The sequence below is a fragment of the Diaphorina citri genome, unplaced genomic scaffold (assembly GCF_000475195.1).
Source record: "Diaphorina citri unplaced genomic scaffold, Diaci psyllid genome assembly version 1.1 scaffold1811, whole genome shotgun sequence".
NCBI classification, from domain to species: domain Eukaryota; kingdom Metazoa; phylum Arthropoda; class Insecta; order Hemiptera; family Psyllidae; genus Diaphorina; species Diaphorina citri.
In genome coordinates, this window is record NW_007379237.1 from 54,038 (window position 1) to 68,946 (window position 14,909).

A 14,909-nucleotide genomic window follows, 5' to 3' on the forward strand; every position below is an offset into this window, starting at 1 on the left:
GAAAGGGTGATAGCTACCTAGTAATAAAATTCACTTACGTGGAATATGAGGCCAGGAGCAGGTGTAAGACGTCTAATATGAACATAAGACAGAATATCCAGCAAGTGTCCTTCTCGTCCTGCTGCAAAACACAGTCTGTAAATAGGAGTTTGATGAACATTTAAAGTTTAAAGTATTGTTACAAAACGCGTCTAGAGACTTCAGAGTAGGTAACTAGCTATGTAGTCGGTATGTAGGCATCATGTATGGACTATGAACGTGAAGCCTCGAGAAGTAAAATCAAAATGATACTGGTGGCGCAACCTGGTAGAATTCAAACGAACTATTTACAATCTTGAAACCAAGTAAAGAGCGTACTAGGATAGTATGGGTACCTATGTTTCGAGAAGGAGAGCTAAACTATAGGAACTTGTAGGTAAACAGCTATACACACAACATTGTCGAAGTTTATAATAATAATAATAATAATAATAATAATAATAATAATAATAATAATAATAATAATAATAATAATAATAATAATAATAATAATAATAATAATAATAATAATAATAATAATAATAATAATAATAATAATAATAATAATAAATATAGACTCTTGAGTGGAAGGCAACCACTAGGCGAGGTTAACGCCTTAGGCGTTCTCTAACCACCTAACCCTTAGAGCTCCATTATTATGTGGCCAAATTCTCAAATAAATAGGATAGAATTTCCATACCTCGGCTGGGATCGAACCCACGCCCTCCTGATTACCAGGCGAGCGTCTTGACCACTACGCCACCGAGGCAGGTCCGTTCTAGAAACGAATTAATGACGTAAGATTTCTGGAATTTAGGAAGAATTCACTAGACATTCTAGGTGCTTCCTCACTCTCTCGGGGAGCTGCAAATTGAGGGTAGGTACCCACCTGTTAGTCAGTCTTGTGTTGGATTTGCGCGAGCGATAAACCCGTGTTAGTAAGCGATAGTCAAGCGAATCAAGCGATTAGTATTAATGACTTTGTATTGTCTAAAAATAATGATCGATATCATGAAGTGAAGTGACAAAGTAATGTCATTACTTGGAATGACATTACTAATGATCGTGTAAGGTACCTAAAAGAGATACGGTTTTTTAAATTTTCGAAAACTCCAACAACAGATTCGGAACAATTTGAGTGGGTCATAAGTAAGTACCCCCTTTCCCTTAAAACGCGGCTGCCCCCCCTCCCTAGACCCGATGCTGGCTACGCCCATGTACATTCGTCTCTGCTTGGCAAAAGAGTTTGAGCGCACCGTCAAAAATGAAGTAAATTACAAAAATAATATCGCCACAAGATTTAGAAGTAAAAAATAGCATGATTTGATACATCACACACGTTTGGAAACCATGTAGGATTCGCGGATTTCGCGAACACCGCGCAAATCGCAAACAGCGAAATATTGGACCAAATCGAAATAATAATGAGACCATAAGATTTGGGAGCAAAAAAACCCTCAGATTTGATAGGTCGCACTTGTACTTTTCAAGCACTTTTGTGATTCGCGTTTTCCGCGAAAATCGCGAACCGCAAGAAATCGAGTTAGTAGTCGATTATACTTTGTTTGGTAGTTTTGGCCAGATGATTTGTTACAATAAATGTTCAGACTGAAATCTTGAAATCCGTGTCTTCCATACTAAACATAGTGCAGTCGGAAAATTTTCTTTCGTGAAAATGATGTGATATTTTGTGTCTCTGTGTCTCAATTCAATATTCAATTTTTCAATGGATCAATTCAATAAGCCCTGTGCATTGCTAATGACAGGCAATATTGCACAAAACTTCAAAGATTTTGTGCGTGATGTGAAGATCTATTTTACGGCCACAGAAACTGATAAGAAACCGGACGTGGTGCAAGTTGCAAGATAAGTACTTTTAAGCCGGCTTGAGAATAGAAAGCTCCGTTTAACAGGTGTTCTTTAACGTGTTTTATAAAGTTTGTCTCATCCATACTTTTGATGTTATCAGGTAGCTGACAGATGGTACAACGGACTTTGACTTGCATACTAGCTGACAGATGGTACATTTTAAGTCCTCTGGGTAAGTGATTTTTTGGGTTTGTATATTTTGATTTTCATGATGTTCTTTGATGTGTTTGTAAAGTTCTTGTCTTCCGCCTTCTCCTTTCTTTTCACAGTGGTTACAAATCGGGCATTTCCATGTTGTTTCTTCTCTTGCTATCTTTTTTTTTTTTTTTTTTTTTTTTTTTTTTTTTTGTTTTTTTTTTTCTAGACTGGATATGCGTCGTCTCCATTCAATCCTATCATTAGCTATTTGTCTCCATTCATTTGTGTTTATGTTTAGTTCTATCAGGTCTTGTTTTAATAGGTCTTTCCATCTCTTTTTCGGTTTTGTTTGAGGGCGGTTTCCAGATTCAAGTTCTGAGAAGGCAACTTGTTTTGGGGTTCTTGTGTCGTTCATCCTGCTAACATGTCCGGCCCATCTGAGTCTTTGGATTTTTATGATATTCTCACTTCTCAATAGTCATCATGTTGGTTCTTTTAGTACTTCTTCGTTTGGTACTTCTTCGTTTTCTTCTTCTTTAGTGATTCAGGTATCCATCGTGTCCGATGATTCCATCTCTTCAATGACTGCTCTGCATGTGACATTCCTCTGGTGGCTGGTAAGTCCCGCAAGGTGTTATGTCTCTCTACTCTGATATTATGACTGTGGCTTTCTCTATACCTTGTACCTTGTTTGATAATGGGGTGCTTCGCCAACTAGCTCAAAAAGTTCACCATTCCTTTTAACAAATTTAAGAACCTCCAGGATGTAAATTGAGGGCAGGGTTAAGATTCCAAGTTCCCGAAACCAGTTTTTACAGGGGGCATGGTATGATGCTTTTTTTATTATTCGGATGGCCCTTTTTTGTGCTATAAATAACTGGTCTGCATTAACGGAATTTCCCCATAGCAAAATGCCATAGCTTAGGTGTGAATGAACGTAGGCAAAATAAACTGATTTTAGAGATTTTGTTTCAACTTTGCCCCTCAGCATATAAAGTAAATAGGAAGCTTGGCTTAATTTTTTTCTCAGTTTTTCAACGTGGTGTTTGTACCTAATTCAGGTTTTGGTCAATAGTGATACCTAGAAACTTGGTATGTGGTACAAAATCAAGAGGGTGTCCCCAGTCAAAATCTGAAGCCACATTTCCCAAATCTCTGCCACAAGAAAACAGCATGCCAGCAGTTTTATCCTGGTTATTCACCAGCCCATTGGCCTTCAACCAAAGCTCGACCTTGGATATGGCTGTATTGGTCTGAGTGATTGCATTGTTCATGCTGTCACTTTCAATGAAAATTGTTGTATCGGATGTATCGTCAGCGAAAAGTGTAAGTTCAATGGGATTCATGAATTTAGGCATATCGTTAATGTATAGAAGGAATAAGGTCGGGGATAAAATGCTGCCCTGAGGCACTCCTGACGTCACAGGCCGCCAATCTGATTTTAATGTGCCGACATCATTATCCAGACCATTTTAATCCACAACCTTGTCAATGGTAACATTACTTCACAGTGCGAAATAATATTGGATTTTTGCAAATGTCACAATCTGAACCAGTTAAACTATATAAAAAACTCCAACAATAAAATCTTAGATCTCGTATGGAGTAATATTAAATCATTACGTGTTTATCCCAGCGATCAGCACATCACCGCAGTTTTGAAGCACCTGGGATGAAATGATATTATCAGCACATCACCTCTGAGGACGTTCATCACCCGCCCCTCTCCCTCCTCCTCTATTTGGATAAAAATGAAAGACAATCTGTGTGCAACTCTGAACAGAAACAAGTCGTACATTCATTTAAAAAAGGTAATTATGAACTCATTTGTCAACACCTGGGTAACTTAGAGTGGTCTGAAGAGTTCTCAGAACTCGATTTAAACCAATCCGTAGATAAATTTTACGAAATTCTTAACCATACAATTTCTCTCTATGTTCCCAAAGTTACGATTGGAGAGTTCAGATTCCCTAAATGGTTTAATAACGACTTAAAAAAATCTCATAATCTCAAAGAAAAAGTCACACAAAGAATATAAAAGAACAAAAACTAGATCTAATTACTTATTATTCTGTAAATTAAGAAAAGAATGCAAAGAATTAGCGCACTCTCTGTATAATCAATTCTGTTCCAACACTGAAAAAATGCTATGTAGAAACCCCAAATCATTTTGGTCATTTATGGGGGACAAGGGCGTAGCCAGGATTTCAGCAAGGGGGGGGCAGGACAAGAAATTTCGATAATATCTAGTGTAAGTCGATACTATGTCCTCTCACCAAAACAAACCGAGCTGAATATTCATGTTTACATAGATGTAAAAAGCTCTGGAACATAGCCAGTGATGGGGGCGTGGACATATTTTCAAAAATTATCGTAATTGTTCGGCAATGAGTTTACACCTACTGGTTGTGAAATGTTGGATGGAATTTCGATTCTTTGCCATCTGTCTTTCAGGTAACTATCGAATAGCTTCAGCCCCAACTCTGACACTCCATAGAAAGCCAATTTGTCTAGAAGACGCCTGAAATTTACCAAATCAAAGGCCCGAGATATATCTTTGAAAATTCCTACAACATTACGTTTTTTGTCTATTGCATTGAAGATGCATTGTGTTAAATTAACTTACCAGCTCCTTTGTGTTCATGCTCCACAAGAAAGGGGAAGTGAAATGTGAGAACTTTAGAAGTATCGCTCTTGAAAATGGCTGTAGGTAACTTGCGTACTATTGCAATTTTAACCTTTTTCATTTTAGTACGCTATAACGTGGTATAATCTTGAGCAACCCGGTATTTACTTACGATACCGACCCAGTATATTGGTCCTTTATTGCAGTAGATTGCACATTCGTTTTAGCACCTCTACATTTCCCCCTACCTATATGCGAGAATTTCGAAGCAGTGTTACTTAAGGGATTTTTATCCCTTTCCGGGGATTTTTCGGGTCTATCTGGGATAAAAAGGGATTGAGGGATTTTAAGGGATTTTGGAACATTTCAAGGGATTTTAAGCCATTTCAAGGGATTTCTGGAACCACCCAATTAAAAAAAAAAAAAAAAAAAGCCTGCGGCGCAGTTAATTTGTACTGAACGAGTACCTACATCTCGTGGGAGCTCAAGCTCATAGATCAGAGAAAAAGAATCTTAATGAAATCAAGTGACCTGAACCCTGATTTTGGAAAAAAAAATTCGCCTGAGGCGCAATTTATTTCTGGTGAAAAGTGGGAATTTAAAACCCAAGGTCGGAAAGGAAAAGATTGAGGAATTATTGATTTCAAACCGGCTAGCGACTCGGCTGAGGGTCATCGTTTAACAAAAATTGCCTGCGGCGCAGTTTACGCTTGATTACTTTTGGCAAACCGGGGGGGGGAGGGGTAAGTACCCCCTTCCCCTTCAACCACGGTTGCCCCTCCTCCCCCCCCCCAGCCCCGATGCTGGCTACGCCCATGCATGGAAATGAAACAGACCTCAGTCGGATGGAGCTATGATTTGCACTAATCGATTCCTCCTTAAAAGTTCCATCAGATAGAATGTAAAACTGACCCAAAAAACACTTCGTGTTAAAAAATTAACGTCAAGAGTTGCCCCCACTAAAAGGTACTGATATAAAAAAGACGTCAATGTGGGACCTCCCTTCTACATTAGCTCTTTTAAAGAAAATAATTATTTTCCATCACTCCTACATCAATTACCTTGTTGAACTGTTGAACCAATGATCCTGGATTAACTGTTTTGAAATTTTCACCAGTGCACTGCAGTCAAGATCTAGGTTTCGTAATCCAGGATCATTGGTTCAACAGCAAGGTAATTGATGTAGGAGTGATGGAAAATAATTATTTTCTTTAAAAGAGCAAATGTAGAAGGGTGGTCTTACATTGACGTCTTTTTTTATATCAGTACTTTTTGGTGGGGGCAACTCTTGACGTTAATTTTTTAACACGAAGTGTTTTTTGGGGGGATATCACTATTTTTTGTTGTAGGTACTTACCTACCTAAGTGCACAGATATTTAGGAAAATAAATTAACCTAATTTTTAAATAGGTACCCACACGTAGTTGCTTCAGAAGTAAGTATATTCAGTATTAGTTAGGTATGTACCAATTAAGAGTCTTGAATAAGTAGATAATAAAAAATATAATTCATGAGTAGGAATACATAATATGTATATCGAAGTTTTGACTCACTTGAGAATTGAGCCCGGATATTCCTCTTTCAAAGGCGATTTCAATTAAGAAAATCTCCAGAGAAAATAGGTGAGAGATTAAGGTAGTGGTTATACACAAAATGATTATCTGACGTGCTCAGCGCCTCAGCATAATATCAAAAGAAAACAACTTTAAATTGGCCAGTAACTTAAATTCTCGGAAATGTGATGCCTGTGGATAAGACATTTCAATCGAAAGAGGGATTAATTCCCAATATGAAAAGGTGTTCACAGGAATAGGAAAGTTTCCAGGGAAGCCATATTCAATAAGATTGAAGGAGAACGCAGTGCCTGTGCATAGGAAAGAAGTTCTATACGGTAAAGAGTCAAACGTCCGATATGTCAGGTACGAATCAGGTGAAGAATGAGATAAAATCGGAAACAGAAATTGATATTGTGAGGGGAACAGGGTTTAATAGAAACACCTGTGATAAGTGTGGTTTTTTTTTACTTTTTTTTCTTTTCATCATCCTAGTTAGCTTTTGGTTGGTAAGGAGTCTACTTTAGCGTCTTTAGCGCTAGGCCGCGGGTTTGATTCCCGCTCGAGGCGGATTTTATCCTGAAAAAGTACATGTTTAGGGAGTCATGGGTACATGTTTATCATAATCACTTCTACTAACTACCCTCTTTTTTTAGATATCTGATAGAGGGAACTGTAACTGCTAAGGCCTTATCGTAACGAAAGCGAAGAAAGAAGTTCATCCCGAGGCATGGTCAAACTTGTAGAAAAGGCATGGCCGAACTTGTAGAAAATAAAAAATACGGTCGCGCTGCGCGCTCCCTGTAAGCTGTACCCCCCCCAAAAAAACACTTCGTGTTAAAAAATTAACGTCAAGAGTTACCCTCCACAAAAAAGTACTGATATAAAAAAAAAGACGTCAAAAAAATGCTATGTAGAAACCCCAAATCATTTTGGTCATTTATGGGGGACAAGGGCGTAGCCAGGATTTCAGCAAAGGTATTGATTGTATATATTTATAATGTAACAATTTGATTGATCAATAAATCCATTTCAATTCAATTCAATTCAATTCTACAAGAAGACCTGAACTCGGTAACTAGATGGCTTGCGAGCATAGGTTTGAATTTCCACCCCGAAAATTGTTCAGTGATGGTATACACCAACAAAAGATATCCCAGTCCCTCTCAATACTCGTATAGGATCAATAATTCCATCCTAAAGTTCGTAACCTGTTTACGCGATACCGGGTTGGTACGTCAACACCACCCGGTAAACTTTGTACAGAGAGGCACTAAACTAAAATATTAGATCGCAGCATAGGCCTCTCTCTCTCTCTCCGCTCCTCAGTTCCTAAAGTGCCACACCACACGATACATATCACGCCATACAGTCCACACAGTGAACACACCTTCCGCTCCTCAGTTCCTAAAGTGCCACACCACACGATACATATCACGCCATACAGTCCACACAGTGAACACACCTTTTCCGATCCACACCCCAAAGGAAGAAAAGGACAACGCCGGCATCAAAGTAAGGTGAAGAAACACACCAGGTGAGTGGTATTCCTCCCCCTCTTCATCTTGCTATCCCCTACATAACCGAATATAAAGATCTAGGGATAAATTTCCAAAATAATCTCAACTTTGATTCCCATAGGCAAATAACTGAATGTAAAGGTTACCAAAGACTGGGTATGATAATGAGGTATAGTAAGCCAATACAAGATATCAACGTCATAAGAATCCTATACCAAGCATTGGTACGTTCCATCCTGGAATATGGTGCAGTAATCTGGCTACCACACACAAAAGTAGGGAAAAAATCTTTAGAAAGGATCCAAGCAAGATTTGTACGGAGTATCTTTTAAAGAAAATAACTTTTACCCTTTGTACCCCGAGTACATTGAGTACAATTTGTTAACTGAAAATCTTGACTTGGAGACCTTGGAATACAGAAGGGAAAAAGAACAAATAAAGCTGCTAGCAAACATATTCAACGGCAAGCTACACTGTCCCTACATACTTGAAAAATTGAAATTGAAAGTCCCTAACAATAGACTGAGACCCTCAAATGATATGGCATTCCATCTGCCCAATAGAAAAAAACTAATCTTTTTAAGTCACCCATTATATCAGCTATGTCAACTTTTAATCTTCTGGCAAATAAACTAGACATCTTCTAGAATGGCAGTGACTTTGCCAGCGACAGTCATTGCCCTCACAGATGTCACCTTGTGACCTCATATCTGTGAGGGTGTAGTCGCTGTAGATAAAAAAAAGCCTCTAGGCCAAAATTTACGTTGAAAGGTACACGAAAAATTCCAACGCCGTGTGATGTGGACTTACCCCCTGAACTCAAAAGGAGGAACACTAGTTTCCGTCCGAAAAGCCCAAATCGTCATCCGTTTTGCGTCCCAACCCAAAAAAAGGTCATCCGAGTTCCGTCCGCGATACCTGAGATTGAATCTATGCACCTGAGAGTAAAAAGTAAATAAATAAGTAGGTATATATCGAACAGGGTTGCAAAAAATAACTGTGCCTAATACAGTATGCTATAGGCCTATAGGAACAAACTATGAACATGAACGTTATTGCTATTATTTTTGTACCTGTCTTTTTTGTTTAACCTGACCCTATAATAACACTGGTCACTGCTCATGCTCAAATTGTGAAAGCTCTTTTTTGCATTTAACCTAACCCTATACATGGGCGTAGCCAGCATCGAGTCTAGGGGGGAGCCGTGGTTTAAGGGAAAGTGGGTACCTACACCCCCCCCCCCCCGGGTATGAAAAAAAGGCCAAGTTCCTATCCAAAAATGTCGGCCAATAAAAGTGGTGAGATCAGAAAATTAAGGCCAAGTCTGCATTCCCAATTTTTCATGTCTGCTGAAAATGCTGGATCTCAATTCCTTCAACCTTCTCTCAATTTCAACTTGGCAATGTTATTCCTTCTCAAATTAATACCTTTAAATACAGTATCTACCTATTATTAACATGAAAATAAAAGTAAAACATTGCCAAGTTGAAATTGAGAGAAGGTTGAAGGAATTGAGATCCAGCATTTTCAGCAGACACGAAAAATTGGGAATGCAGACTTGGCCTTAATTTTCTGATCTCACCACTTATAAGGGCCGACATTTTTGGACAGGAACTTGGCCTTTTTTTCACATTTGTGTTTTTGTGGGGGATGTTGATATATTTCATTTCCTTGTATACCGTTTGATAAACTGGTAATACACACTTGTGTTTTTGTGGGGGATCTCACTCCTTTTTTCTAAGTGTGTATTTACACATCATTTGTAGGTACAGATCTCCTTATTATCTAGCTATTTGCGAGCTTTTAAAAATTTTCCGTGAGTTGTTGTTGTTGTTGTTGTTGTTGTTGTTGTTGTTGTTGTTGTTGTTGTTGTTGTTGTTGTTGTTGTTGTTGTTGCTCGTTGTTCTTGTTGTTGTTTATCATTTTTGTCAGTAGATGTCAACATCTACTACCATATCATTTTTGATAGGTATATAAGTGTTGTTGTTGTTGTTGTTGGTGTTGTTGTTGTTGTTGTTGTTGTTATTGTTGGTATTGTTGTTGTTGTTGTTGTTGTTTGTTGGTGTTGTTGTTGTTGTCGTTGTTGTTGTTGTTGTTTTTGTTGTTGTTGTTGTCGTTGTTGTTGTTGTTGTTGTTGTTGTTGTTGTTGTTGTTGTTGTTGTTGTTGTTGTTGGTGCCTGTTGTTGTTGTTGTTGTTGTTGTTGTTGTTGTTGTTGTTGGTGTTGGTGTTGGTGTTGGTGTTGGACCTGTTCATACCACACTTTCCCCTCACTCTCATTCTACTTCTCCACCTGTTCATACCACACTTTCCCCTCACTCTCATTCTACTTCTCCACCCATTCATGCCACACTTTCCCCTCACTCTCATTCTACATCTCTACCCGTATATGCCATTCTCCCCTCCCATTCCTCTACTTCTACTGTGCTCTCTACTTCCCCTCCTCACTCTCCCTCCACTCCATCTGCCCCCTCTACACTACCCACTCATACTCTCTCTCATTCAACATCTATTCCTGATCTCTCGACACCACTCCAAATTTCTTCATCTCTTTCCTATCTTCATAGTGCTGACTTTCCTTTTTCACCTTCTCCATTTTACCTAAGACCGACGAATGCCTTTGAAATCATTAAGATCGTCAAAAACTTTGACAATAAAACTTCTTTTGGAAACGACACCATTCCCATGTCCATTCTAAGAAGTGTCGTTCATACTATTGCCGCTCCTCTTGCTGACATCTTTAATTCCTCTTTTTCTTCTTCTACGTTTCCTGACTGTTTCAAAACCTCTGTTGTTTCTCCGATCTTCAAGAAGGGAGCTACCACTGAAGTCGGCAATTACCGCCCTATTTCCCTTCTCAGTAATTTCTCTAAGATCCTAGAAAAGCTTGTCAACTACAGACTCTACTTTCATCTTCAAGGAGCAAATATGTTGAATGACAAGCAACACGGACCAATGGCTGAAACTTTGGATTTAGGCTCTAGGGACCTCAAAACGTGTTTTGACACTAAAAACTGACCATCGAAAATTTGACCCGATTACATTACTTTCCTTCCTATAGGTATAGGATAAGGAAAGTAAAAATTAATAATAAAAAGTAAAAAAGAATAGGTAAATAATAGTACAAAAATCTGGTGTGAAAATCACACGACTTTTCTTATCCTATTAAATTATGCTTATTTAGGGTGTTTTTCTATTGTTAATTTTACAATATCTCTAACCGTTTAGTCAGTATAGCTGAAAACCGCCAAAAGTGGTCGAAAACCGCCAAAAAACGGCCAAAATACCGCCAACCGCAGCATCTATGGTAACCAAAATTTTCGAGTTACATCCTTGTCACTTTTGTGGACTACATACCAAATTTCAAGTCTCTAGCTCATACCGTTCCCGAGATAATAATAAATTACGCCAAAAACCGCCAAAATACCGCCAAGCGTTGCACCGACCTTAACCAAAAGTTTCGTGTCGCATCCTTGTCACATTCGACAACTGCATACCAAATTTCAAGTTTCTAGCTCTTTCCGTTCTCGACATATTTTGTTTACAGACAGACAGACACACACACGGACCAATGGCTGAAACTTTGGATTTAGGCTCTAGGGACCTCAAAACTCTCTGGGTAATGACATTGAGACAGAATGGACAGAAGAGATAATGGTAAAGAACAAAATATTAGAGTGTAAGTTAGATAGTGGGGCGCAGTGTAATGCTATATCATTGAGTACAGTAGAGGCACTCTATGAAGAAAGGGTTCTCGAGATAGAGCGATCAGTGTGTGAACTATGAAATGTGAACTGTGAATGAGTGAATGGATCTTGTTTTTATAATATAAGATAATATAAGATGGGAGAAAGCCAGCCATTCTGATAACAGAACTTCTGTTGAGGATAAAATACGCCCCGAGCGGGAATAGAACCCGCGACCTACATGAATAACCCATGACTGTTTGAACTTTTTCATTAGAATGGAATCCTACATAGGTATAGGTACCTAAAAATTTAATTTTCGACATTTTTCACAATTTTCAGTTTTAAAATTATGAAAAAACTAGTTATGGCTATCCATAAAATATTTTTAAATGATAAAATTACCTATGTACAAACAAATTGACATCATAAGGATTCGAACCCCACCCACTTCGCCTATCGATACGGTAGACGGTAGAGAAATAGAACCTGATAACTTGCCGCTCGGACACTTGATCATATTTATTTTGACGCACAAACAATAAATAATAATAAATAAATAAATTAATAAATGTTTTTATTGTAAAAAATTTTTTTCGCGATTTTCAAGATTTTTGAGCCTATCAGAAAACCGGTTAAACAAATCGTAGAAAGTTCGGGTTTTGAAGATTTCGCATCTACTTTCACGTCCGACCAGGAATATCAAATAAAATTTGCTTAAAGTTAAGGGGAAGTGGGAGAAAAGTTGAGGTAAAAATGCCGAAAAACGCTGAAATTCTGTTTCGTGTTAATATAGGCCGGGCGGTGCTGCGAACTCTTGACGTTCGCGCGCCTCCCGGCGCGCTTGATAGTTATCAAACTAAAAACATAAACGAAACTCAAATATTAAGCGAGCGAAAATATTATTTAAAAAAAAAAAAAAAAAAAAAAAACTGATTTCCAAAAACTTAAAACGGAGTTACTGGAGTTAGGAAGAAAGAACTGGGACGAACTTGAGCGAAAAACAAATTCAAACGACAGATTAAACCATTTCTATCGCGAATTAAATAATGCCTTTAGTACCTAGGTACGTGTGTTCCAAAGTGTTCGCCCAAAAATAAGAAACAAAAAATTTCCATTTTGGTGGGATGAAAAATCGGTTAAAATGTTTAAGGAAAAAGAAAGACTCAGAAAAATTAAAAACGGTCAGCTAAACAAGAAATAGAATTAAAAAGATTAAAAAAGAGCTGTAAGGTTCAAATCAAGCAAGATTATCTTGAACATGTTAAACAAATTTCCAACGAAATAAAAAAGGGAACAGTAAACCATTTTGGCAATTTACGAAAGAAAAAAGGAAAGATCCGCCTAAAACAGTACTAACTTGCAACGATAAAGAAATTTCAAATCCCCAAGAAATAGCTGATGCCTTCGTTGAACATTTCTTGAAACCATATAACATTATAACCACAAAAAGTCAAACTATAGTCCCAATTTCAATGTTAGCTCGGACACAGACTATTTTCACCTGGGTCAGGTGTCAGAGGCTGACGTATCTGACGTAATTAAATCTATGCCAAAAAATAAGCCGCCTGGTCCTGATGACATCCCTCCCCTTATATTTGTTAATTCTATTGAAGAAGTAAAAGCTCCGCTTACCAAGATATTTAATTTGACCCTAAAAACCAGTAATTTCCCTGACGGATTAAAAGAATCTGTTGTGCATCCCATCCCAAAGAAACCAATGTGTACTAATATTGCCCTACATCGTCCGATCTCAAATCTGAATGCCATCGCGAAAATTTTTGAGAGTGTGTTTTACAATAAAATATCATCTTTTGTGTTTAGTAAGGTATCAGAAAACCAACATGGTTTTGTACATAAAAAATCCACTATCACAAATTTGGTACATTTTTCCGATTTTGTTGCTAGGACTCTGCCGCAGGCAGACGTACACGTAGTGTACACCGATGTTGAAAAATGTTTTGACCGGTTGGGCCATGATTCTATATTACAAAAATTGGTAAAAGCAGGATTTCCCCCCCCCCTTTGGTTAATTTACTCGCCAGCTATCTTAGGAGTAGACCTATTTACGTAGAACACCAAAATTTCAAATCATCCCCCTTTATTCCCCCGTCCGGGATAGCTCAGGGCAGTAAGTTAAGCAGCCTTATCTTTATACTAGCCTATAATGAAATCTGCCAACATGTTCTGCACTCTAACATCCTCCTCTATGCAGATGACGTCAAAATATTCAGACCCGTCAGAACATCTGAAGACAGTGAGCTTCTAAACATGAACACACTTCTCCTCGACGAGATCTTTCCGGAGACACCCTAATCATCTCCCCACCCCCACCATTTGTAGAACGGGCTGTAGGTTTGATTAATTTTGATTCGGGTGAAAAAAAAAAAAAAAAAGATTTTTTTTTTTTTTTTGCGATTTTCAAGATTTTTGAGCCTATCAGAAAACCGGTTAAACAAATCGTAGAAAGGTCGGATTTTGGTGTTTTCGCATCTACTTTCACGTCCGACCAGGAATATGATATGAAATAAAATTTGCTTAAAGTTCATGGGAAGTGGGAGAAAAATTGAGTTGAAAATGCCCAAAACCTCGAAATTCTGTTTCGTGTTAATATAGGCCGGGCGGCGCTTCGAACTCTTGACGTTCGCGCGCCTCCCGGCACGCTTGATTCTATGTTTGGGTTAACTTCCTTGTGTTTTAGGCGATGCACAGGTGGGCAGAATACACAGGATGCACAGTTGCACACTTGCACAGGTGGGCATATTGTAAACTCAAGGAAACTATTTACAGACATCTATTTTTTGCTTAAATTACCTACTCTAAATACCTAGTAGTCCAGGACTAATGAGAAACCAACTAAAGATAATTTTTTAACAAAACTTACCTTCCAGCAGCAAAAAGTGTGCCGTTGGCCGAACCGAAAGTTGAGATAGTGACTGATAGGGGCATGAGCCATGCCATGACACCCAAAATACGATTTCCAAATGTCTGAAAACAAGTGAAATATCATTTATCCTGTAAATGAAACCACAAAGGACAAACCAAATTACCTGATAAACAAGGAGCTGGGAACTCAAATGCTACGTGGGAAGGTTCAAAATTTTTGACCATGGGATGTGGTGTGGAAAGTCGAGAGCAAATAGAAAACCCATTTCTTACGCCTCGGACCGGGGGTGTTTGGCGGCAATGGCCGTCCGGAAAATCGAAATTGGGCCAAAATTTACGTGGGATGGTATGGTAGGTACAAGAATAATTCCAACACCATTTATGGTGTGGACTTGGCCCCTAAACTCAAAACTACTTGGTGAGAAAACTTTTTTTGGGCTTTCGGCCTTTAAGAAGCCCTTGAAAAAGAACTTTCGGGCCAAAATTTACGTTGAAATTTAAAGGTACACGGAGAATTCCAACACCACTCGATCCGGCTTGATGCCCTGATTTCAAAATTAAAATATGTATTGTAAGAAAACATTTGTGTGGGTTTTCGGCCTTTTAAGAAAGGCC

At 38.3% G+C, this 14,909-nt stretch overlaps 1 protein-coding gene and 1 long non-coding RNA gene across 2 annotated transcripts; both read right to left on the reverse strand.

Annotated features, from left to right (window-relative positions):
- Positions 1-2: 2 nt before the first annotated feature.
- LOC103517327 (b(0,+)-type amino acid transporter 1-like) lies at positions 3-14,409 on the reverse strand. The gene is made up of 2 exons (XM_008482355.2): positions 14,293-14,409; positions 3-135 (listed from the first exon to the last, which is right to left on the reverse strand). Exons 1-2 carry the CDS (start codon positions 14,367-14,369, stop codon positions 18-20), a joined length of 195 nt encoding a protein of 64 aa, XP_008480577.1. The 5' UTR covers positions 14,370-14,409; the 3' UTR covers positions 3-17.
- On the reverse strand, positions 7,514-7,821 carry LOC113470760. Its single transcript, XR_003393701.1, has 2 exons — positions 7,670-7,821; positions 7,514-7,594 (listed from the first exon to the last, which is right to left on the reverse strand). It is a non-coding gene; the product is annotated as an uncharacterized LOC113470760 (long non-coding RNA).
- Positions 14,410-14,909: the final 500 nt, after the last annotated feature.